Below are 25,993 nucleotides of genomic sequence, written 5' to 3'. Positions count from 1 at the left end.
AGGGAGACAGGAACTTTCCATTAATAACTCATTAATAACCCTTAATTACTAGTGTCTCCATGAACCAACCCATGATACTAACCTTACTTTTTTAAAGCTATGTTATTTTTAATGGATAATTAATGTTTATGTAATGAGAAATTAAGTACCTTTCAGGTATAAAATGAAGGGGTTTGGTAGTGTCTCATCTGAATACCAGCAGGTGGCAGATTATGACAGTCTTATTGTAAATGACAAGACTTTTCTCTCATATTTCAACACTCCCGCCCATCTCACAACACGGCGCCTTACAGAGAACAGAGGAAATGAGCTCAGCAACACCCATCTATATCTTTCCCCACATGAGTGTCGCTCATTTAGTTTAGATTTTTCTAGATTTAGGTTTCTAGAAATTATCAAAACACAAGGAATATATAGGCATCTTGAAATAATTGAGAATAACAGTATAGGGTAGTTGAGTTTATCTCCTTTGTGTTAATTATCGTTTCCTAGAGACTCTTGAGAGGAACGGAAGCACACGTCATGGGAGCATCTTCCTCTGGATTGTTGGATGAGGCCAAAGTCAGCCACATCAAAGGTAAAAAAAAAATCTAGGTGATTATTTTATTTTAAAGCGTGTTATGGTGTTATTGGTGACTTTAGTGGCTTCTTAATCGGAGTGTATAATTGTTTGTAAAGGGCTTTGGTAGCTCATGTTAAGAAATCCCATTTGAAAATGTAATTTGAATCTGAATCTGAATAGACAGAGAGAGAAAAATGGACAGCAAAAGAGAAAGAGAGAGAGAACAAAAGACAGACAGAGAACAAAAGACAGACAGAAAGTGAAAGAGAAATAATACAAGTAGGAGTAGCGTTAGTAGTAATAGCAGCAGTAGTAGCAGTGTATATTGCATAGAGTCAGTGATGTAGTGGTAAATAAAATAAAAGGCGGGTATGTAACTATGACCTCCAATTATTGATGATCATAAGTAAAACAACCACCAGTGTAAACAAAATTCAATTATATTTTCACAAAAGCATTGTTATGTTTTTTTTCCGCTTAACCCTAACCTTAAACCCCCTTCCTCATATAACTTACATCTGTTTTACTACTTACTGTGATGTATACTATGAATTTATGTTATCATAATTTATGTCAGGCCTAAACAGGTGGTAAACTGAGTTTATGTGGGTTTAGCCTCCACTACATCCCTGGTGTTGATGTCAGTTTCTACTTTCTTACAATAATCATGCACATCTTGCCTCAAAAGCCACACAATTTTATTTATATTACAATATGAATGCTTTGCCATGTCTGAATTTGGATAGAATATTTAGTTTGCTGTGTTATGTATTTGAAATTCTTTCTGATAAAATTCCTGTTGGCATCCCAGGATGCAAAGCGATGTGATGACACCAACTCCCAATGAGAATGTCTTTGAAGTAGTAGTAGCAGTAGTGGTGTTTTGTGTGAGTGTGTTCTGCTGTACCACTATCACATGCCTGTCACAGATAAATATTGTACAGGAACTTGCAACACACACACACACACACACACACACACACACACACACACACTTACATAATCATACTCACACACACTGTTGTGACATGATGAAGTGGTGAGTGCTGTGAACTGTTTATCTTATTATGGAGGTAAATATATTCTATCAGAAGATGGTTGTTACTTAGTGGATTGGATGTTTGAAAGAAAAAGCGCCAGATAAAATATTTTTAAATTTCAGATTTTTCATTACATTACATTTTTTCAATTGCATAATTTAATTTTTAAGTTTAAGATTTTAATATAAAAAAAAAAATCTACAATTATGGTGCAATTAAAAATGCTTTGCTCTATTGATAACATGTCAGGAAAAAACATCAATAAAACCATTTTTTAAAAATGAAACATAAATGCTCTGCTGCGTGAGCGGCTTTGCATATTTCTATGTGTGTACTCCCATACCAGTTATCAGCACGCTCACATCCTGCCGCTAATCTCCATGGCAAACTAGTACGTAATTACAGCCATTTCAAACCATTACATTATTATGGGTTGTCTCTGATCTGTCTGAGAACCTACCCTGTTTGCATGTGTGTGTGTGTGTCAGTGTGTAAGATGAAAGTCAGGCTGCGGCCTGCGGAGTAACCTAAACATTATGTGATAACAGCCATAATACATACAGATGAACAGCAGATAAAGATCCAGTCATGTCCAAACACATTAAAGGAGAACACCACTGCAATTTTAGTCTTTTCCTACCATTATTTCCCATGAAAAGTCTAAACCCACCGATGTATTTGCTACAGAAGCTCCTACTGTCTGTTCTACTGCAGGTTTGCTTTACCTCATGGAAGTCACAGGCTTCCACTGTTTTCAAAAATCCATTAAAAACTGCTCAGAGACATACTGCTGCATTAACGTAATCCATCATTTTAAATTACACGTGTTTTGGGAGGAACTATGGGTTGGTTTCTGTCACGATATCTCAAGCACCACAGATCATATTTTGACGAAACTTGTGCAAATGATGCATCTCACCTCCGTGTTCCAGCGTTTTCAAAATGACATTGATTGGCCCAAGGGGGGCGCTACAGTTACAGGTCAAAAGGTGCAGCCCAGAGAAGAGCTGCATCTTTCTCTACGAACCAGTAATCCCTTAAAATAACCTTGCGTTTACATGAATCCATGCAAAATCCGTGAGTTAAGGGAGTCATTCATGAAGGAGACCCCATAAAAAACACCTTAAACACCCCTTAATGTTTGACTTCTTACTTTCTAATTTCATGTAAAATTCAGGGAGACAGGAACTTTCCATTAATAACTCATTAATAACCTGTAAACCGCACAAAAGGCATAAAAAAATCCCTTATTTTCTAGTGTTTCCACAAACCAACCCATGAATAAATCCCTTATAAACCCATGATACTAACCTTACTTTTTTATTTTTAATGGATAATTAATGTTTATGTAATGAGAAATTAAGGAAATTTCAGGGATAAGGGAGTTTGGTTTCGTAGGAGGAGACTGTTCTCTTAAGTCCTGGGTTTGTATTCCATAGAAACGACTTAAAAGACTTATTTGTGTGTGTGTGTGTGTCCAGGCCTTGCCGACTCGGCGCTCCAGAGTTTTGGCGTGTTTTACCGTCAGCAGTATTCTGCGGCCCACACCACACACCTGCACCAGGAGGTGGAGCCTAAGAAAGAGGGGCGGGGCCTACTGCTCACACACAGGGTAGGATTGGAACCTGGACCTGTCAATCAATCAATCACCACTGCTTTACACTGACTCTCTGTGTTCATGCTGGATGCAGCTGAATGACCTCACTGACAAATAGTGAACACGTCACAGTGGAGCTGTTTAAATGTGTGTGTGTGTGTGTGTGTGTGTGCTCAGCCCCGTTATGCTCCGGAGGAGGTGCTGTACCAAGGCAGCGTTCAGTTCTCCTGCTGGGAGGAGCAGGGGAGGAAGTGTAAGGACAGATACACTGTACTGAGAGGAGACTACACACTGGAGATACATGACAGCATGGAGGTAACACACACACACACAATTCGACAATGTTGTCAGCGGTTGTGCTGCCACACTCCCAAGCAGCAGAACCTATTCTCTCTATGATATTTAGTATATAAAGGATATATAGGTAACATTGTTTTGTGTGTGTCTACCTGTAGGCTTTCAGTCGTGGTACTGCAGCCAAGTTAGTCCTCCGGCCAGCAGGGGGCACTGTGCTGACCACAGAGGAGGAGTCCAGAGCTCTGCTGGAGCAAACCTGTGCTGGAATACTCAATGGTTAGCTGGACGCACCAACATTAGATCTTTTTCCTCTCTCGTCCCTTTGGCATCAGTTGGTATAAAGCATCACCTTTACATTCTTCCCGCTGGTTTCTGCACACACTCAGTGTAGTTGGAGATATCAGGACTCTTTTTCCTCCCTTCCATTCGCTGCCATTCATTCTTGTCCAGTATGAACAAACAACTTCCACAGAGCGAGAGAATCCATCACAGTAAACATGAAGCCATAGCTTGGTTTTGTCTGCTTTATCGTTATTTCATTCAAAACCAATTCATTGTGCAAGACAAACACAATCAAACCCACTTTGGAACTACATCTGTAATGCTGTCCTGTGTGTGTGCGTCCAGGCGTGAAGGAGGATTCTTCTTCGGTGGTGCCCCCTCCAGGTGCGTTCCCTGTGTATCTGCACCTGCCTTACACAGGCCACACCTGCTTCCTCTTCGCACAGGAGGAGCAACGAGATCGCTTCCTGTCTGCGCTCAAGACCTGCATTCGACACCAGAACCTCGGTACAAAACACACACACACACACACACTTTGTTGTGACTCTAAGGAAATGGTGAGACACTTTTAATGACTCAATTGTGCCTTGGAACTTCTTTTACACAACTGTTTACCTTAAGTAGCATTTCTGCTTTATTAGACAGTGTAGTTGAAAGAGAGAGGAAAGATTGGGGGATGACATGCCCCCCGGTTTTTGTGGTGGTTGCCTTGGCAACAGATAAAAATACTAATACTGCTGGCTTCCTGTGTGGTTAGCCAGTATACAGCTGAAACAGATCAGAGAGAGAGAGACAGTGTCATGAGTTGGACCTTAACTGGCATATCATATCTGTAGATATCCTTAGCAACACTGTGGTCTCAACAGGAAACAACACACACTACCCTTTTTAGAAAGTATTTTGAGTATTTTGTTTAAACATAAAGGGACCACAGTATAAAAAGTGCAAAAGAAAGAAACAAAAACGTTACTTTTGTTTCTTTCTGGTAGTACCTCTTTACACGACTTGTCATAGCACTTGTTCCCCAAAATTGATGATTGCATTCTCTCTTCAAAAAGGATAAGTGAGTTTCCTCTCCTGTGAATGATGTTCCTGTCGTCCTTTTACTGGATAAAATCAAAGTAGGGAATACTTCCACCCAGAGAAAGTCAACTTCTCTATCATTTCTCATCTAAACTAACTCAGAGTGAGAGGATGACTAATAATAAGGAACAGAAACTGAAGGATTTGCTTGGGATCTAGTTTCTAGTTGATCCAACTCCAATCTGATATATAGAGGGTTTTTTTCAATCACATTACTGAAATTGAAATAATAATGAATTACACTACTTGTTACTGGGAGAAATAATAACATTACTGTACTGTACTGAGTAATGTGTTACCACCCAACACTGAAAACAGGCATAACGGGATCATAAGATAAAAAAGTGAAGCAGTTAGGATTGGGAATTGAACCCCAAACATAAAGAATCTAGTAGTTTCCTTTGAAACTGAAGTCTTGTAGCCTCCAACTCTGGTTCAAGCAGTGCAGTAGTATTGGAGGAGGAAGGCATATTTCTTAGGAGGTTCACTGCAAATGTCCATCTTAACACACCACATGAGTAATTTAGTCTCGCTTAAATTCATATCAAGTGAAAAATTCTGCCAATGAGGTGAGATAATTCCACTTGTTTCCACTGCATTTCACTGGTATCAAGAAAATGTTACTAGATTTAAAGGTGTTATGTGTAGCATTTTAACACCAGTAAGTCATGACCACATTCATTCTGAGACATTAGTATAATTACCATAAACAAATGAGACCATCACAAGAAGACTGTCAGCCTCTGCTGGCCTCTACACTGTATACTGTGTGTCACTCAGATTTGGCAGGAAATCTGCTGGATTGCTTTACAGCTATTAAGTGTAGCCTACTGTTAATATGCACAGAGATGGGCAGATACCCTCTGTATGTCTCTGCTCCTCCAAACATGATGGCTGCAACTCAGTATATAAAGCATGCACACACAGTGAAGTGGTTTAGTGTTTTGAAAACATCAGAACGGGCAAGATGTGTCATCTCAGTCTACGGTCTGACTGTTGGTTCAGCATCTCAGAAATAGCTGCCCTCCTGGGATTTTCACACTACAGTCTGTAGAGTTCACAGAGAATGGTGTGATAAACCAAAAACATCAGAGGAGGTCAGAGGAGAATGGGCAGACTTGTTCCAGCTAACAGAAAGGCAACAAATGCTCCAATAGCAGCTCTTTAGAACAGTGGTGTGCAGAAGGGCATCTCACAACACACAAGCTGTTGGCCCTTATGACAAATGAGCTACAGCCACAGATGATTAGCCGCTACTAGATAGGTGTACCTAATAAAGTGGCCAATAAGTGTACACCGCTGCTCTAAACTAAACTCTACCAACGTTACTTTCATCCGTGGAGCTCATCACATGCCAGTGACATCAGTGGAGAACACGGCGTTACTGAAGTGATTCATACGGAGGATGTTGATGATAAAAGGAAGGAAGCTGAGATCCGCTGGAGGTTTCTGTTCCTCAAACGTCTTCCACGACTTTTTCTAACCCTCAGCTGAGTCAGGATCTCCCAAAAATTTCTAAAAGTTTGTCTGACACTAATTCAAACTTCATCAAAGATAAGGTGAAGTTTAATGATCCCTGTGGGGAAACTGGGTCACAAATAGGATACAGCGAAGAAAAATTTGAACATAAATAAGAATATAGAAAATGAGAAAAACACAACCAACATACATTTTTATTTTAGATTCAGCAAGACTACCTTAGCATGTTATTATACCTGATAACTACTCACACACACCTCCACTGCAGACCCATGGTGTGATTCATCCTATGAGAGCCAGGCGTTCGTCCGCGCCCTCAGACTCTACCGACAGGACAAAGGATGCTATGAATCCTGGGAAATGCTGCTGGGCACTGAGGAAAAGGTTAGCAATACACACACATACACACACACTAACTATCTATCTATCTATCTATCTATCTATTAGGCTTGGGCCGATATTCTATAATATTGAATATCGCGATATTTCACAAATATCACGGTATTTTCCGGGGTATCGAATATCTATCTATCTGTCCGTCCCTCCGCTCGTCCATCCGTCCGTCCGTCTGCCTGCTTGTGAAACAGTCTGTGTGTTTGTATGTGTAGGTGCTTGCCAGCCAGGTGATGGAGGAAGTGTTGCCATGGTTACAGAGTCAGCTTCAGTCCAGAGTGAAGGGGAAGAAGACCGAAAGGATCCGACAGTGGATGGCGGTGAGTTAAAGGAATGCAAGTTTTTGGGAGATTGTCCCATTGGTAAACTCACACGTCAAGTGATGTGCGTGTGTGTGTGTGTGTATAGACAGTGCAGGCGACCTACACTCTGGTGCTGGAGCAGCTGACTGATGGACTGGAGGCTCTGAAGGGGGTGTGTCGTCAAACAGCGTCAGCCAATCAGGCGGTCGTCAGATCGAACCTGGACCAGATCATGGCCTCTCGCTGCTTCCTGGAGGACAAACTCAGAGGTAAAGAACGTTGACCTTTAACCCCTAAGCCCACAACATAATTAACAACATACAGGAAAGTAACTTCTGATCTCTGACAGTAGGGTTAAACCGATATATGGGGCTGATATTGAAATATTGATATATTCATTAGAAATCAGACAGAGAATTTCATTAGTCCAGAACAAAGTAATGGTAAACATTTTGATATTGCAGTGAGCATTAACTGCCTTTTGTCTCCCTCCAGTGGCTGTGCACAATATGTGTGTGTGTAACTCTTTTCCCCCATTGTGTGTGTGTGTGTTCCAGCCTGTATATGTGATCCAGCAGAGAAACTGTGCAGTGACTCCATAGCTCCCTACCTGTCCTCCATCCTTGAGGCTCTAACTGAATGTATAAGTGGGGGGATCCAGGGGATCCAGCACACACTTCACACACAGATGGATGCCGCCCTCACACACACACATGGAGGGGCGGAGGGGCTAGAGAAGGTGAGAGACCTTGTGTTGGAGTGTGTGTGTCTACCTTCTGGATTAGTGTGTGTATAAGTAAATCAGGCTGAGTGTGTGTGTGTGTGTGTTCTCCAGGCCTTGTCCACCCTGCGCTCCACCAGTCTGGATCACTGCTACAAGCTGGTAGAGAATCTGGCAGAGAAACTTCAAGACTTAAAACAACGATTCAGACTCACCAGCACTCAGCGCCTGGTTCACTCCACACACCTAGAGATGGAGCAGGTATCGGGTATCGACTAGTACTCCTAGATTAAACCATGGGGTGTCAGTTGGATACAACAAAGGGTGTCACTCCCCATAATTTAAAGTCAAAGTGAGTCCAAATTTGATCTTGTAGCTTTTATCATTATAATGGACAGTCTTTGTTGTGTGTATATTCCAGTTGCTGGACGGTGCTGTCTACACATTAGAGCTGTTCCTCCAGTCATCCACCAGACGTCAGCCTGCCCAGATCCCCGTTAACATGGAGAGAGCCAAGGAAAGAGTCCTCAAGGTAAACAGCCCATCAAACACTATGGACAATTGTTTGGGGTTTCTGTCTGTGATCTAAGTAGTAGTAGAAGTAGTAGAAAGTAGTACATTTCATATGCTTAGGTATACACACACCGTCTACAGTGCACTCTGTTTTCATATTCAGTCATGGGAGAGTGCAATTTTTTTTTATACCTCAAGAATTGCACTTCAGTGTCACCCTGTAACTGAACCACACTGTTTTCATGTTTTATGAATTAGTCCATTCTTCACCATAACATCCCATGGAGATGTATTGAACTGGCGAGATATCAGCTTTGTTGGCAAAAAAGGCTGAACTGTAACAATTCTCAGTGGAAAATATTGTACAAGACCCATAACTACATTAGTTCTTATCTTATGATATGAAATGTTGAGCAAATGTTGAGCAAATACTGTATCATCATCACATACATTTCTTGAATTTTACATTTGGTTGAAATAATGTTAACAGTTTTTTCTGCATTGACAATAAAACCTTGAAATGTGAATTAAGATGACATATTGGGTTTTCATTTTTTTGTTTGTGTGTGAGCAGCAGCTGGACCACGACAGCAGAGTTGTACAGAGGAGGCTCTATCAGGAAGCTCTACTGGAAATCACTCTGCCTGCTTTAACCAGGGACATGGACAACACATGGAAACCTGTAGGTCAAATACTCTACTTCAGTCTAACTCAGTCTGTTTCACTCAGTCTCTTACAAATTCAAATGTAGACACTTGTATTAAAGTGGTAATCCTTGAGTTCCTTGCTAAATTCTGTCTCCGTCTTTGGTGCTAAGTGCTCATTGCTGTACTCAGGACAGGACAGACACCGAAAATGCTGGCGCTTTTCTGTGTGAATGTTCCAGTGTTGTGTTTTCTGTGTGCAGGAGCTCCAGCAATTTGAGCAGTACATTTTCGCGGACTACAGCAGTTTCATCCTGGTCCATAATGTCTATGATGACGTACTGAGAGACATCCTCAGCAAAGAGATAGAAAAAGGTAAAAACATACGCACACAGACACAGACAATTGTATTATTTTCAATATGTCCTATTTTACGTATGTTCCATTCTGCTGCAATGATCCAATTTCCTCAAGGTGATCATTTAATCTAATAGAGGAATTACAGCGATTATAAGCGATAATTTGCGTCCAGACACAAAGAGTGAGATGCGCACAAATCTAATTCCAACTGTTTCTGTCCAATCTGTTTCTTCATCCATGTGTAAATCAAGCTGATGAGGATCAGGTACAAACTACCACCCTTTTTGTTTGGACATGTTCCCTAAATTTCAGGGTGCTAAAAGTGTTTACGTCACTCTGGATGGAAGAGCATCAGCTAAATGCCTAAAAATTAAAAAAGTAACATACCAGTCTGTCCCACACTTGTCATATCTGACTCTGTCCTGCCCCCTCCCCCTCTCCTCAGTGGTCCAGGAGGCTGCCAAACAGAGGAGCAACCATCTCCTACTGGACAGCTCAGATCTGGCCATCAGCCAGTACAGCCTGATCGGACACACGCCTCCTCGCTCTGCGCCCAGCAGCCCGGCCGTTCACGCTCGAGATTCCTCCTCAGCGGTCCCCAATGAAGGTAGAGAATCCGCTTCTCTGGTGGAGGACGGAAGTCAGTCAGGCACGACTGATGTTTGCCCCAAACCTGACCCTAACCCCGACTCTAACCCTAAGAGTAGTCCTAGCTCTGACCCAAGTGCAGTGCTGCCGTCTCCCATCATTGTCGTGACCCAACAGTCTGATGAATCTTCCGTGCCGGTCGCTTCTCTCTTCGTTGAACCCTGTGAAGAAGTTCAACTGGGAACCGACACGCCGCCGGCGACAAGCACAACTGCAGCTGTAGCTCCCGACTCGGCCACACCCGTCTCTGATGCAGATATTACACATCTAAGCGGTACACCGGACCTCCCTGCTGTCCCAGAATCCCCTGCTCTCAGCCCGATCTCTCCTAACCCTTCGGATCCCCTTCCGTCCGCGCCACCGCCCACGGTTGCCCCATCTGAATGTGTTCAAGGTGATCAACCTGACCCACCTGCAGCTTCTACAAAGGCTGACCTCCCTGCCTCAGATGTTATACCAGAAGCTGATTCTCCCCTTCAGTCCTCCTCCTCCTCCTCCCCACCGTCCCATTCCCCTTGTACAGAGAGTCCATTGAGAACTAGCCTGGCGTCGCTAAGTGAGGCGGTCTGCTGCATCTCCACAGCGCCTTCTGCGGAGCAGATGATGGTACGGCAGGCCACCGACAGAGCAGTGTACCTGAGAGGAGGAAGGGTGGAGGAGAGGGTGGAAGGAGAGGGAGAGGCGGCAGAAGAGGGAAAGGAGGTGGTGGAAAGTGAGGGGAGGGAGGAAAACGAGAGCATCGAAGAGGAAGAAGAGAGAGAGTCGGGAAATGGGATAAAGGAGGAGGAGGAGAAAGAGAAGGAAGAGGAGAGAGAAGAAGGGCAAATGGAAGGTGTCGGTGAAGCCCAGACTGGAGGCGAACCGGTCGACCACGGCTGCAGTTCCTCTGAATCACCAGCAGAGAGCGCCGCCGCCTCTTCTCAGACCACAGACCAGAGAGAGGAGGAAGAGAAAGGAGATCATGAACAGAATGATGGCCAGCTGGAGAAGGAGCAGAGGGAGGGAGATGAGGAAGAAGAGGAGGAGAAAGGAGACTGCGAAGAGAAAGGTGTAAAGGCAGAAGAGGAGGAGGGTCTCCAGAGCACTCAGCCAATGGCATCCCAGCCAGAGACCGCTGCTGCGCTGCCATTGGACAGTATAAGCGTCATCAGAGGACTTGTGACAGAGGTCATTGAGGTGGAGACACTGGTCAACCCCAATCCCCACAGCAACCATACAGCCTGACAACATGTTACCGTGACAACTAGATGCTGACAGTTACATTACAGCCAGTTACCATGGGAATGTCGACTTGATGGCAAACTACCATGGCAACGGTGCAGTGTGACACCATGCTGTGCCAACAGTAAAGCCTGACAGTATGTTGCCATGGCACTGGCACCGAGTTTGACAATAGCCAGTTGCCATGGCAACACTACAGTCACAGCTGTTATGACTACACAGATACAATTTGCTTGAAGTGTAATGTAATGCCTTACAAGAAGATTATAAGCTCATGAGAAGCAGAGAGAAACTTTTCTGCATTAGACATCACATCAGAAAATCAGGTAACACTTTGTTGGTTATAACACATATGCAAATCATAAGCACATTATAGTTACATCATAACTGCATCAGAAAATGTTAGAATACACTATAATGCTGCATGAATCTGGTATGAGCAGGTTATGAGACTGTTAGAGATAATATATTTACCACTGGGGCCTCCATTTTTCTTTTGTTTATTAGACATCAAATGTATTATGAGCTGTGGAATCCTTATTATTGTGTCACATCATGGACTCATCATATTATCTAAAGTAAAGTGACATCAAAAAGTGAGATCAACTACATCATTGTAAGTGAGGCATGACACATTGAAACTTTTACTACGGGTTGTAAAATAATTGTTGCATGACAATATTTTGTAACAGACAAGATTCTGGATCACGTTTCAACAGCTCCATTGATTGCAGTTGTGTCATAATATAGTGGCCTTGTGATTTATTTACAAGACATTGTGGCACACAGCTCATGATTATGTTTGATGTCTTGATGAACAAAAGAAATATATAGGTTCGAGTGGGAGATACATTAGTCTCATAACCTGCTCACACCAGATTCATGATGCATTATAAAGTATTATAACATTTTCTGATGTAGTTATGATGGAGATTGAAAGTATTCAAGCCCCTATATCTTTTGAACATTGTGTTCATTACATCATGCTCTAATTATAATAATCAGACACTCAATGTGCTTATAATCCACATATGATGCCTTATATTTTAAATCAAAGTGTTGTCGAGCATTGCCTTGTGTGGGTAAAATTGTGATATTGTCATGGCTGGAGTACTGAACAACTATATTTTCTTTATTGTTTCTTCTTTATTAGATTGCACAGAGTAGAGAAAGAGAGGAAATGGAGGCGAAAGGGTATGAGATAACGGCTCAGGAGAATTCAAAGCCATTGCCTTAGTCCTGTTATTTTATGATGTTTTTATACTTTGAAGAAATAACTTGTTTTTTGTAATAAGACATTTTTTGGTGATAAAACCTCTTACTGTATGTATTTTTGCATCTCCTGCTGTTTTACTGCACACACTGGAATAAATGACTCAATAAAGATTCTAAACTTGTCAATTTCATTTTCATAATTTCCAAGATGTAATTGTGAACACGGCATGTTATTAAAACAGTCACATGAGACGTGATAGCGTTATTTTTATTAAATAAACAACTTGAAGATGAAAGTGACAGACATGTGACATCGACTCAGAAATGTGGTTTGAAAGAGAAAAGAGACAGACTGAGAGAAAAGGAGAGAATATACTGTAGTGTAGTGCTTGGCTCCGTTTACAGTATCTTGCTCAGTAACAAGAAAATCCACTAAAATAAAATAACATCATACTGTACATCGGTAAACTTTACTAAACAATAACTTATGATAAAAAAACAAAACTATGCATCAAACTTCAACTACAGTGCAAATAAGCCTATAAATAATACAGTATGTAACTGACTGTCTGTGTCCCGCAAATACCCCTCCCACCCATTATGATAAACATGCTAATGTTATTCATTGGCACAAAACAAGTTATCCTGCCCTGCTTCACATTCTTACATTTACACACATTCACACCTTGGAGCTGCCCAGTACATCCACACAGTCTTCCACTAACATAAGGTTTCTGCAGGGCACTGGCTAAGGTGGATAGCCACAGTAATAAAATCAAACCAGCATGTTGACTTGGGTTTACACAGGACAAAAATCTAAATTTTCACCCCCAGTAGCCCCGATCTATAGGGTTATGAGTTAATTGTACAACTTCAGCCTCAAAGAAAACATGGCTGGATGGAAGACTGGAGGTTCTTCTCTTCCTTCATTTCAAACGCCAATGTTGAGCCCATCTAAGAACCTTTTTTACGAATTAAGTTTTTCCATTTATAAAAAAAAAAAGCAAAAAAAGCAAAAAAAAAAAGAAAATCTGACAATTATAGTGGTTAGATGTAATACTGCTATGGTTTGACACCAGCAACGTTGGACTATTTCCAGTGCTTTGACTGGTGGGCACCAAAGCCATCAGAGCCACAGGCAGGCCCAATTTGGCCATTGCTGTTTTCATTGGCAGCCATGTTAGCTCCACATTCCTGCTCCATGGCTGAGGGGACTGGATTTACAGCCAACAGCTTACAGTCAACTAACATGGCGCCCATATGGACACACTCTATCTATGGCTCTGATAGACATTAGAGAGTCATTATTACTATCTGTACATCGTAGTGCATGGTAAAAAAGATGTGACGTGTGGAACTGTACATGTTTAGTGGGTTAGCAGGTTAAAAAGTGTTAAATGAGACACTGGCATGCAAGCATACATCTGACACTACATGATGATTGTTTATGAGTGGAATCCTAGCGGCTGCAAATATGCATCATCATGCACAAGAAAAAACATTATGCAAAAAGTTAGAAACATATATTATCATATTAGAAATGTTTTGTCTTTTCACATTCCTTAGATCATTTTGCGACCAATGGACGATTGTAGCCAGTTGGTAATAGGAAGACATAATTAGTTCTCTGTACACCATAGTGCATGGTACTGACAGGTGACTGTATGGAACTGTATTTGATTTCATGATTACTTTAAAAACTGCAGTGTTAGACTAACATGACAGAGACTAACATAGAAGCACAAATTGAGCCTTTTCGCCTTTGTGAAAGTTTTCCGTTTGGCTCGTATCTCACATAAGTAAACCTGATGATTGACTACTTTTTTTGCCTCTACTTATCTGCTGATGCGCGGCCAAGATAATCATGACTCGCGAACAGTGAAGTGGACTGTTTGCCCTGGTATCGGTTTTTATCATGATTGCACTTTAGAAGATAATATTGCTCATGAGATAACATGCAAACTCGAAAGAAATTGAATTTAGAACTCGGTGTTTCTTTCCTTGTTTTTCAGAAAAAACTGAACAGAAACAGAAAACAGAAAAACTAATTTGCTAATGTTGTGATTTCCTCTCTATGATACATTCCTATGTAATGCGTTTTTTTTAATTTCCTGGAGCTGAATATTAATGCTACGCGATGTTAAACAAAACTCTCCTGTTTTACTCTGTATTTCTACCCTTCCAGAAGAAGACAGGAATTACACAGGTGCTCCATTACCTCTACAGCTATAACAGCATTTATAACCACTATCTTATAACCACTATCTATAACCACTAGTAAGTATGGGAATGTTATGTGATGTCATCAATCATAACATAATGTGATTCTAGCAGTGGAAAATAGACCTATAGGCAATAGCAGTGGACATGCAGTGTGTGTTAGGCTAGGGATTGGGGAATGTATGTAAGTCAACAGAATGTCCTAAAGCATATACCAAATAAAGGATGTGTGTGTGTATGTGTGTGTCTATCTATGTATACTGATAGTAGGGTTGTTCATCGGGTCTGAAGCCATAGGCAGTGGCTGGTCGTCCAGGAGATGAGCTGGTCTGGTCGAAGACATCGCTGCAGTCTCTGGAAAACAAAAGCAGCTAAATGAGAGCCAGGCTCAATTGAAAAAGACTGGTTCTTTTATCATGTTTTCTGGTGTGTGGTAACTCACCCAGCATGATGCGAGTCTCCATTCTGAGGCTGCAGGTCACCGAAGAAATCTGGACTGACTGAACCATCAGCTGGAGTTATACCATCTAGAGAGACACACACAGTACATATACTGTATATAGTACAGAAATACAGACACACGAGCAGTGCTTTTAAACTTTTCAGTCAACTGAAGTGAAGTTGCTTTGGGGAAAGGACTATGTTTTAGCCAACCATGTCACAAGGTTTTGCTGCCAGTTGTGAACATTAGAAAAGACATTAAAATGATCTATCTTTTTACTGAGTTTTAACGTCGGACCCTGCAAAGACCTCTACTGTGTACTAGTGCTGTGTGTGTGTGTACCTGCACTATAGAACAGATCGGTCCTGTCATTGTCGTTGTCATAGAGATATGGTTCGGCCTCGTCGGCTTGGCGACTCTCCACCATCTCCAACCACTGGTTGTTATGGAAACGGAACTTCTCCGACTGAATCTTCCTCCCCCACTCCTCGTCGTACTCCTGGAAGAGGAAGAAAAAAGAAAGGAAGGAAGGAAAGAGGGCAGTAAACTTTACTAACACCGAGGTGGTATGTTATGGTGAATAACACAACATAACAAAACATAATTATGGCTGTGATGATCTACAGCGTGTGACCAAATCATATCAAGATCATCAAACACACTTACACACTCCCTCCATCTCATTTGCTTACATGTTATCAGGATGATTATTGTTATCAGTATATATGTGTGTGTGCATGCGTTACTTACAGCGATAATATCGAGTGTGTTGTCGCAGACCTTCCTGATCTCGGTGTTCTTGTCATGCATCAGATCTATCAGGTAGGCTGGAGCTTCTGGGGGGAGAGGGTTAGGGAAATAGCAGAAACACACAACACTAACCCGGGTTTGGAAAGTTAAAAGACTTTTGCATGTTACTGCGGCAGTGAGGTGACGAGAGAGCGAGCTTGTTTATTGGAATTTTATAAAAAATTGGGAGGATATTGGGAGGATTTTACTCACCTGCCTTAAGGAGCTGCTAACCCTAAAAGAATTTCATTAGTAACTAACTTTCAATGGAGAGTTTTAGTGTCCCATTATGCTCTGAATGCTGTTTCAGAGGCTTTTTCACCCTGACAAGAGCAAAACTGAGGGAAACACTGGCTACTTGCCATTTTCAAATGTAAAGATTTTGTATATCGGCACAAAATATCTGCTATCAGCACCATTGATTTAAAATATCAGTATTCGCCCCTATCAGTCGAACCCTAGGTTAAGGCATGTTTAGAGACTGTGTGTTAGTGTGTTAGTGAGAGTGTGCAAATTAACAAGTAAATGAGTGATAAAGGCATATATGTTTGTAGAACCTTGGGAATGAAAGGTGTTCTAACAGTTTGTTCAAAAGACTGAAATATTGTGTTATTACAAATAATATACATATGCATTTTTAAATGATTTATGCATTCTAATTTCTGGATAAAACTTTTGAATTAGTGGTTTTAATGGGCCATGTACATAAAGCATGTCAGTCTCCTACATTTACATAATTAATTCAGTCCTTAGGCAATGTTTATATTCTTCACCATCTTCACCAAGAGTGAACTGGGGGTTGAACAGCGTGCACTGTGGGAAGGATACGGGTGTCTTTGATGATGACATCGCGTGTGGCCTGGTGAAATACCATCTGGTAGAAGACGTAGACGATCTGACACACAAACTCATCGTCCTCCTGTTGGGCTACACGCAAGAAACACAAAATACACAGACGGGGAGTAAGGACTTTATCGAGAGATTTGAGCCCCAGAAATCCAAAATTAATTTCAGGCCTCAAGGCAATAAAAACTACAAAACATGGAAGTGTGTGTAGACTTTTCATATTCAGTGTATTCATGAGGAAATCGTACACACACAGCATGTTGAACAACATAAAGGGTGTGTATATGTGCTACCGTTTAGTAGCTCTATGATGGCAGGAATGATGCCAGATTTGGCCAGCATGGCGGCGCAGGCGTCATCCATGGAAACAGTTCCGATCATTATCACCACCTCTAGGATGAGGTCATCCTCTGCTGATCCTGACACACACACACACACACACACACACACACACACAGTAAAAAGACAGACTTGATTAGATGAAACTTGTATAAGAAAAATACACCACTAAACAACAAGCAGAACCCAGCAATGCAAGATACATCGCCATTAACTGGGTAAGTATTTTAGGGTGGATTTTTAGTTTTTAGACAGTTTTAGCTTGTCTTTTAGCTAAAGATTTATTACAGCACAAGTCTAATTCAAACACCAGGGACCAGTCTTACTTGGTTTGAGTCTGTCTTTGAGGTAGGGAACCAGGTTGTACTCTTTCAGCACCAACTCCCAGTCCAGGTCTGGGATAGTGAGGTTGGCCAGCGTTCCCAGACACTCCACAACAAACTCTTCCTCTTCCTCCGCACTGATCTGAGCTGCCAAGTCACCGACATAGTCCTGATAGAGAGATGGATAGAGAGAGAGAGAGAGACAGACAGAGAGAGAGAGACAGGGGCAGAAAAAAGGTGGGGGTGAGGAGAAAAAGGATGATTTAAGGAAGGAAACAGCATTTAGGCCATGGGACACTAAAAATCTCCACTGAAACACAAGATACTACTACTGTTACTACTACTAATAATAATAATAATAATAATAACAACAATATTAACAAACATATATTAGCAAATCATCTTATCATAAACACTTTAGTCATAACCATTATGCTGCGTTCAGGTGCTGGTGGGAAAGTCCAACATCTGGGACATGCTACTTTGTCCGAAAATCAAACCCACAAGACAAGCGACAAACAAACATAACATTTCTTACTGGTTTTACTGTTACTTTATATTTGTAGGCTTGCATATTCACAGATTTATTTAATATTTTCAATGTTTGTTTTTTTTTCATTTTCCCACTGTAAGGAACTTTGTAACTTTGAAAAGCAGCACACAAATCAAGTTTAGTATTAATCTGCAAAAGTAATGGATTGGATCAGTAATTGATATCAGTTAATATGTAAAGTTTAGTGCTCTGAATCAGTACTGGCAGTGGTATCAGTGTATCCCTAGGTGGAATTGCTTATTTGGTGTGATTACTAACTATAAAGAGTGGTTTGGTGGGTCCGTCATGCTGCGAGATGTTTCGGATCATCTTCATCAGTAGGCAATCCTTCATCTTCAGAGCTCTTTTCATTAACATCTTCAACCCATTACCTAGACACAGAGCGAGCCAGAGAGAGAGAGAGTTCAAAATAGAACTCATGTTATTCCTGTAATCACAGACAGATTTGCGTACTACTATGAAATGCAGCTCATTTGTATATGAAAGCTCAAACAAACTTCCACAAAGTCCACAAAGTTTTCGATTTACTGCAGCAATGTTAAGAGGATTGACACTCTTTAGTTTGAACACATGCATGAGCACAAATACTTGCATAAGCACACACTAACACATGCAGGCACACACACCCACCCATACCTTCACACATGAGTTGAGCGTTCCTCTTGTTGGCACCCAGGTTGATGCAGATGGAGATGAGCTCAGCATCGATCTTCTCTTCACCATGCTCATACAGCATTTGCATCAACTAGACACACACACACACAATTTCATCTCCTACTTTAGAAGTGTCAATTTAACATTAAATGTCATATTCCTTTACTTGGTTTAAAGTGAGTTTCAGTGGTTGTTAAAGTACCTGAGGGATACAATCAGTGTAAGCAAACATGGACTTGAAGCGGTCATCAACGCTAATGTGATACAGGATACACATGGCTACCTGACGGTTGTTCTCATCACCTACATGACAATAAACAAACACAAACATAGAAATTAACATAACCTCATAAACATCAACCTATGGCTCAGTTTAACTGAGCTGACTCTTCTCAAGCTACAACTCAGAGTGTTTAGAAAGTAGAGACTAGAGCTAAAGACAAGACAGTTTACTGTATCACAGTAACCTACATTTGGAAACAAATCCACATTATCAGACTATTCACTTTTACTTAGAATGTTACTGAATGGATTTACAGCCTATTAGACAGGTTGAAATATTGAAAATAATGAGTTACACAATACTGTTTAACAGATCATTTCTTATTGTATCAGTGCATACAGACTGAACCTCTTGATTACCAAACTCAAATGAGAGGAAATGACAAAACAGTTTGCCGTTGTGGTTGACTAACGACCCATGATTCCAAACGATATGGATTTTTTTTAGGCCTCAATGTGAACATAGCATTAGATATACATAGTATATGCTGGTGTGTACAGTTCCGTTACCTAGTAAGGCAGTAAGTTTGGGTAACAGTCCAACTTCCACCATCTTGCCTCTGAGTCCAGAGTCGAAAGAGAGGTTGAGCAGCAGACGCAGTGTCAGGTTCAACAGGTCTTCATGGTCACATGGTACCAGACGGGCCAATCGCCCCACAGTATCCACCTCCGCCTGCCAATCACACAACAGAGAATTAGATTAGATCAAACTAATGAAACTAGGATATATACCAGATTAGAACAAATAATTACAACAAAAAAAACAAATTGAATCAGAGAGACATCTGAATGGCGACCCACCATGACTCAATACTGTTAAACTTACTACAATGTTGGTCCTCTAATAATACACTCCTCATTGCTTGCAGTGCCACTTTTGGATGTTGTGTTAAATGTTGCTTTAATCTCAGTGAAAATAAACGCATAACAATACAGAATTTTTGATGTTTTAGGTTTTTCTAGCCAAGACAGGGGTGTTGTTTCTGCCCGTCTTCCTCCCACCCTCTCTCACCAGGTCTTGTTGATTTACAAGAGAAAGTCTTCCCTCCTTCGCTAAATCCCTCCCACTCACCATATCGTTCTTGTTCTCCAGGAAGATGGACAGTTTTTTCAGGAAGGAAACCACCAGGACCAGCAGCTCCTCGTCGTCCCGATCGAGAACTTTGACAAGCAGGCCGACAATGTTCTTATTCCTCATCTTCAGCTCTGTACGAGTGTCCTCAGCGAGGTTCAGCAGGAGGTAGAGAGACACTGGGAGACAGACAGACAGAGAGAGAGACGTTATTTATTGAGAGAGTGGGGGGGGGGGGGGGGGGGGGGGGAATAGATGATAAAACAGAGGACAAGCGGAAGAGAAGGCAGATGGAGAAAATGAGAGAGTAGAGAGGAACCTTTGGTCACATTTTGCGTCTCTGTTTTCCCCCTGTAGTGCCACTAAACTTTTTTGTTGATTACATCATGATTTATAAAATAAAGCAGCCACCAAAAAATACTCATTCATTGCAGGGTCCATTTTGTTATAATTTCCCACCAAAAGCACTTGAATAGTCTGGAGGCTTGAAAAACAATAATGCCTTTAGTTTAAGCAGTTTACTGTGCCTATGGGGATTTAACTGATGCATCAACATTGTACCCACATCATAGTGAAGAACCACACCAGCCCCTAGCATTTTGAAACCTGAAAGCCCAGCCTACCTCTGAGCAGCTGTTCCTGTTTACCCAGAAGGCCATGGTACTTCCTGAGGGCTTTTTCCTGGTCTCTTCTCAGGGAGCTGTTCTCTGGCTCTGACTCACGTACACAGCAGAGTGTTAAGGAACACACAAACGCACACATATGCACAAAATAAGTCAGGGGATGCACAAACAGAATGTAAGAATGAATAAATGGGGGATAAAGAAAAGAGAAACCGTACAGGAAGAGGGTAGAGAATAACTGACCGCTGAAGCAAAGGACAGGAGTGAATAAAAGAAATGAGAGGAGATAAAAGGATATAAGCCTTGTTCTTCTTGCGTAGCTCCTCCCTCCACACGTCGTATCTCTTCAACTCATGCTCCACCACGCTCATACACAACGCTCCTATCTTATAGTGACTCACCACTCCGTGAAACTGGGAGAAACTAGGGGAGAGGGGATAGAACAGGATGTCATATTAAAGGGCAGTAAAGCCTTTGTGTGTGTGTGTGTGAGTATGTGTGTTACCTGGAGAAGCAGAAGAAGATGTAGATGATGATTGTAGCCAGTTCCACACTCTGTTTCCAGTCCTCCCTCAAAACCCTGGCTAGAGCGCCTAGAACTGTCTCTATATACACACACACACACAGACAGATTGTCAGACAACTGAGAAGAGTACAGTGGGTTCCCTACTTTAAAAGTGAATTATGTACAATGTTACATCCCTGCACCTGTCCTTAGCCCCAACACTATTTACTTATGTATATTTGAAATGGTGTGACATATTTGCATTGTTTTCAAGCACAAAGTATTCTTTACACTGGCACATATGCCAGTTAAGGTCTTATTCAGGTAGTGACCAGCTCTCCAATATCCCTATGCCAATGTGCCCAACAATAAACACAACTTCTGCCCATCTGTGTTCTCCTGCCAATGATTTTGTCATGATCCCTGTCTAGCCCTTGTGTTTTCCTTGTGTTTCCTTTTCCCTGTGTTCCCAGTGCTCTTTTGTCTGTCTCTCTCTCTGTCTTGTGTGTGGGTGTGGTCTCCCCTCGTTCTCCTGGCTCCCAGCTCAAGCTCTCCTGCACACCTGCATGTAATCTGCTCGTCTCCAGTCTGCTCACCTGCTTCCCATCAGCTCATCAGCCCACAGTATATTATCCCCAGCTTGCCATCCACTCTCCGCCGGATCATACACTCTGTTCATGCAAGACTCAGCTACCATGCCGCCTGCCAGCCAGACTCTGTCTCCAGTCCTCCTGCCTCCCTTGATCAGTTCAACTCCACACTCTTTGGAACCCGCTCTGCCTGGCTCTCCTCAGCACTTTCCCTGTCCTGCCTTGGCCCAGCTTCACGCCAATCCTCAGCTCCAGGTTTCCAGCTACCTGCCCGAGCCCTCGCCCCAGCTTCCAGCTACCAGCCCAGTAAATAAAACTGTCTTTGAACTTGACTCTCAGCCTCCTGTCTCTGTGTCTGCACTTGGGTTCACTTGCCTAGCCGTAACAGATTTAGCTAGTGAAGTAACCGTACCGTTGTGCAGCAGCTCCTCCAGGTTATCTGGGTTACGGGCGAGCTGGAGAATGAGGGCCGAGCCTCTGATCTTCTCCGGGACACCTTCATACAGCAACTCAACATACTCATCTACTCTGGTTATACTGGCCTCCTCGTTTAACTACACACACACACACACGAGAAAGGCTATTACAGACTAAAACTATGCATGAAAAATGATTCTAGATAACAATAAACATGACCCTTCATGCTTTCCTGTTACAGTCTTTCAATACTTTGAGTTTCATAGATCAGAGATAGATTATAATATGTATATTAATGCTATGTTTATAAATATTATGCCCATCCAAAGACAAGCTCACACAAAATAAGTGCCACTAACACATGACCATTGAAACTACAATTACAACAGCTGATACAAAAAAAAGATGAACTAAAGCTGTACATTGATAGAAAATACAAAATGAAACTTAGTGCAGGCTGTCTGAAAACTGACTGAGACCAAACTAAAAAGGAAATCAAATGAAAATGAATAAACGACCATGCACTCAGGCACACAAGTGATGCAGTGTTCTGTATTATTACCTCCATTCCTTCAAATGGTGTAAGCTCTCTGGGTTTCACCACTCTTTTCTCTTTCCTCTCCACTGGTGACACACAGAAACACAAACACGAATAAATTAACACGGCACTTCACTTTTACAGGTCATCTGTCATGCATCGTCATGTTTACTGTCTGTTTTTTTTATAGTGTTTTGTGTTTTTTTTAGGCTCCGCAGCTCAGCTGGGAAGTAATTGTGATGTGACTGACCTTTGCCCTCCGCCGGGGTCGGTTTCCTGTTCTGGAGGTAGTAGAGGAGCTGCTCCACCTGGGGCAGTCGGGACGGAGAGATGAGTTTACACTCCTCCACTATCTTCCTGGCCAACGCTCCCACATCTGTACTGGGAGAAAGACTTTTCACACGGATACTGGAGGGAAGAAGAGAGGGGGAGGAGAAGAGAAAAATACAAAGGATGGGTGACTTTATCCTCCTCCACAGCTTTGCACAGGTATAAAAAAAAGCCAAGGTGTTAGGCCCTGAAACTGAACTGGTTGTGCTATAAAGATAAAGAGATAAAGATATGATGTTCTACAGGAAACAGTAAAAAGCATAAGAAGATTTATTTTATTTATTTAATCCGGTATGAATCTACCAAGTCCGCAATTTTAGTAAACTAAATAATCTATTCCCTTAGTTTATCTGCTAATACCAATCCAGTTAGGAGTGACATCTCCGTAAGGTAATAAGGGGCTAACAGATTGTCCCAACACATGTAGGCTACTAGCTCAAATAGCCTAATGGAGGCTGTAGCGTATAAGAATTTTGATCTTGGTGAAAACACATCCAACACCAACACCACATGGTGGAGTCCCACAAGAAGGAGGAAAACAAACGGCCATTGTATGACAGCTACATGTAAGTATTCTATCTGTGGCTACAGGGTATCTGCAGGTTTTAGGGAGCCAAATTTAAGACTTTTTAAGACCACTTCAAAAACCAAAAGTATACAAAACTATTTAGCCTAAAACTACTAGCCTATTTCTGACTGAACATAGCTAATGAAAGTTCTGAAACTATAAATAGACAGAATAAGAAAAAGGATAGCAGGAAATTAGGCCTAATTGTTGAGGGACATGAAGTCCAACTGTTTAGTAAAGCAGATACAAGAAAAAAACAAAACCGTTTTGCATATTGTAGTTTTGTAGTTATTTTTGTAGCTACTGTAGTTTTTACCCTGTTCTGTATTAATCTAAGAGTGGAGGTGCAGTGCAAAGAAACCTGTCATTCCACAGTGAAAAAGACCTCTAATAACTACAATTGAGACTTTTTGAGGATCAGCTGATACAGCAGAATTTGTGTAATCACAGTGGACGTGACACTAGTCCATACCTTTTTAGTATACCAATCACACATACCCTAAGTTAACAAATCAAGTTCAAATTGGATTATACAGTCTCTCCCCAGAGATAAAGGAAAAAGAAGTAAAAGAGACAATGAGAAAAAGTAGACTGACGGAATTGTCACTCCATTTAAGTAGAGAAGGAAGGAGGGATGGAACAATGGAGCGAGAGGCCAGAGAAAAGAAAGGGAGGCCTGAGAGAGAGAAAGAGCACACTCACATCTTTTGGCCCTCCTTGCGTTCCCCCAGCATGTGGTCTCCAGTCTCTCCCAGTATAGAGGCTTCCACCTCATACTGGACCACCAGGGCCTTCTCCGTGGGATGGACATCCAAGCTGCCCGCCTTCACTTTGCTTGGGGGTGAGGGGGTTAGAGGGTTTAGCAAATAACACTACATATTAAGTCTTTGTTTTCAAACCTTTTTGTAAAGCACTTTGGAAGCTCTGATTTTGGATGAATGCTATATAAATAGGCCTAACAGTTAGGCGTTTGGCTGATGCTCCTATTCAGAGTGACACATTGAGTGAGCAGGTAGGGGGTCAAGAACACTTTGACCTGTCACCTTTCCAATACAGGACAGTCACACTATACTAAATCACTAGGCCTCCCATACCTGACATTTACCATTATTACTACTACACTCTTGGAAGAAAGGAGACAGAGACAAAGGGCGATAGAAATTCACACACACAACAAAATAATGTAGCTATCCATAATGTCAAAGGGAATCAACTGGACAACTGCAGCTGACACGCCCCGACCAGCAGCACCCATAAAGCTTTGCTAATTAGCTGGCTGGCTAGCACAGGCTAGGATGTTGCCATTTGGTGCTGAATAACTAGCTATCTTAGCGTAATTTGAACACCTTAAATATATAGCCAGCTAGCTAGTTCGTTAGTTAGCTAGTTGAGCTGTCGTTGTTTCACAAAAGCTAGCTAGTTTTAGCATTAACAGTGTCTATCGTTGGCGTTTGCTAGGTTAGCTATAACCCAAATACGTTCCGTTCTCTTGTATGGAGAACATGTCATGCCACACACCATTCAAAAAATGTGGTAGGTTAATGCTGCCTTGCTTATTGGCAAACTACATACATGGTAGAAGATAACTTAAGACCCTTTATGAATCGTTATGGTCTTCTGGTAAATTCGGCATTCCAATGATTCACCAACCAGCACTGTATTTCAATAAATGTATACCTTTTTGAATTGGTTCGCACTGCTCGCTGTCTCTCACGAGGGTGTGATTTTGGTGGAAAAAGATTGTGGGAGTAACAAGCGAATCAATTGTAAAAGGTGAGATTTTATTGAACTAAATACTGCGTGGTTGATTATATGTGTGCCGAATTGAAGGGAGGACCCTAATGATTCGTAGAAGGATCGTTTTCTATAAGGTAACGTTACTAACATTTTCTGATGAGCAACAAAACATTAAATTGCCATACACTAGACCAAAGTTCGGCGTATGGTTCTCTCCATACAAGAGAACCGGAATTTGGAACCTCCAAATCATGCCTAGGTGGCTGTTAAATGTCCACACAGCTAATGCATCGATACTGGTACTTTTATTATTGTGTTGTAGGATGCATTATAATCTTTTTTTCCTAACAACGATTAGAGTTAATAATCCTAACTTCACTAAAATTATAAAGTTCCGTCCTACCGTTTAAGGTAGCGTGCGTCATCCTGCATCTTCCTCTGCTTTAATATGTTTAAAATTTGAAAATAATATGATTAATTTCGGTGAATCCCCGAAATCACGACCAAAGAAAGAAATCAGTGTACCGCTGTAATCTCTAGTACCACTGTCAAATCAGCCGCAGCAGAGTGGACTACAAACATGGATTCGCCCTTTCCTTCTGCCGACTGTTGCTGCCTTCAGGTGATGTCGGGAATATTGAGTTTCCAAGCTGAACGCAACTGAACGGCCCAAGAAAATGATACATCTGACTGGGACATTTTCTCTGATGATCACCTCATAGAATGGCCATTCAAATTACTTTAAGGCTAAAAGCAGGGGTGGGTAACGTATTACAAGTAACGCACATGAGTAAAAAAGTAGTTTTTT

At 41.6% G+C, this 25,993-nt stretch overlaps 2 protein-coding genes across 2 annotated transcripts; one reads left to right on the top strand and one right to left on the bottom strand.

Moving 5' to 3' along the window:
• Positions 1 to 476: 476 nt before the first annotated feature.
• LOC139931977 (protein Niban 1-like) lies at positions 477 to 11,748 on the top strand. The gene is made up of 14 exons (XM_071925628.2): positions 477 to 577; positions 3,084 to 3,214; positions 3,377 to 3,514; positions 3,655 to 3,772; positions 4,124 to 4,285; positions 6,609 to 6,724; positions 6,949 to 7,053; positions 7,142 to 7,304; positions 7,593 to 7,774; positions 7,871 to 8,017; positions 8,178 to 8,288; positions 8,844 to 8,951; positions 9,177 to 9,288; positions 9,719 to 11,748. The coding sequence occupies exons 1-14, from the start codon at positions 523 to 525 to the stop codon at positions 11,143 to 11,145; spliced, it is 3,075 nt and encodes a 1,024-aa protein (XP_071781729.2). The 5' UTR covers positions 477 to 522; the 3' UTR covers positions 11,146 to 11,748.
• Positions 11,749 to 12,393: 645 nt separating this feature from the next.
• On the bottom strand, positions 12,394 to 25,731 carry LOC139931972 (kinesin-associated protein 3-like). Its single transcript, XM_078287812.1, has 21 exons — positions 25,589 to 25,731; positions 24,151 to 24,282; positions 22,801 to 22,958; positions 22,575 to 22,636; positions 22,008 to 22,149; positions 21,006 to 21,105; positions 20,799 to 20,923; positions 20,501 to 20,599; positions 19,878 to 20,056; positions 19,316 to 19,478; positions 18,726 to 18,826; positions 18,506 to 18,614; positions 18,128 to 18,240; positions 17,320 to 17,485; positions 16,948 to 17,073; positions 16,637 to 16,735; positions 15,770 to 15,855; positions 15,362 to 15,518; positions 15,020 to 15,104; positions 14,562 to 14,931; positions 12,394 to 14,522 (listed from the first exon to the last, which is right to left on the bottom strand). Exons 1-20 carry the CDS (start codon positions 25,615 to 25,617, stop codon positions 14,829 to 14,831), a joined length of 2,334 nt encoding a protein of 777 aa, XP_078143938.1. The 5' UTR covers positions 25,618 to 25,731; the 3' UTR covers positions 12,394 to 14,522; positions 14,562 to 14,828.
• Between the last annotated feature and the right edge of the window lie 262 nt (positions 25,732 to 25,993).

This window comes from Centroberyx gerrardi, chromosome 13 (genome assembly GCF_048128805.1).
Source record: "Centroberyx gerrardi isolate f3 chromosome 13, fCenGer3.hap1.cur.20231027, whole genome shotgun sequence".
In the NCBI taxonomy this organism is placed as follows: Eukaryota; Metazoa; Chordata; class Actinopteri; order Beryciformes; family Berycidae; genus Centroberyx; species Centroberyx gerrardi.
Note: the sequence above shows the minus strand (reverse complement) of the source record. Positions and strands in the feature narration are given on the sequence as shown.

What these genes read in the sequence shown, in the direction of transcription:
- LOC139931977 (XM_071925628.2), top strand. Translation starts at nt 523, where the DNA reads ATGGGAGCATCTTCCTCTGGATTGTTGGATGAGGCCAAAGTCAGCCAC. An exon ending in CTGTGCTGGAATACTCAATG is followed by an intron (nt 3,773 to 4,123) that starts GTTAGCTGGACG and finishes GTGTGCGTCCAG; the next exon opens with GCGTGAAGGAGGATTCTTCT. An exon ending in CACACCTAGAGATGGAGCAG is followed by an intron (nt 8,018 to 8,177) that starts GTATCGGGTATC and finishes TGTATATTCCAG; the next exon opens with TTGCTGGACGGTGCTGTCTA.
- LOC139931972 (XM_078287812.1), bottom strand. Translation starts at nt 25,617, where the DNA reads ATGCAGGATGACGCACGCTACCTTAAACG. An exon ending in CACCATTTGAAGGAATGGAG is followed by an intron (nt 22,150 to 22,574) that starts GTAATAATACAG and finishes GTGTGTGTGTAG; the next exon opens with TTAAACGAGGAGGCCAGTAT. An exon ending in CCACCAAACCACTCTTTATA is followed by an intron (nt 17,486 to 18,127) that starts GTTAGTAATCAC and finishes TCTCTCTATCAG; the next exon opens with GACTATGTCGGTGACTTGGC.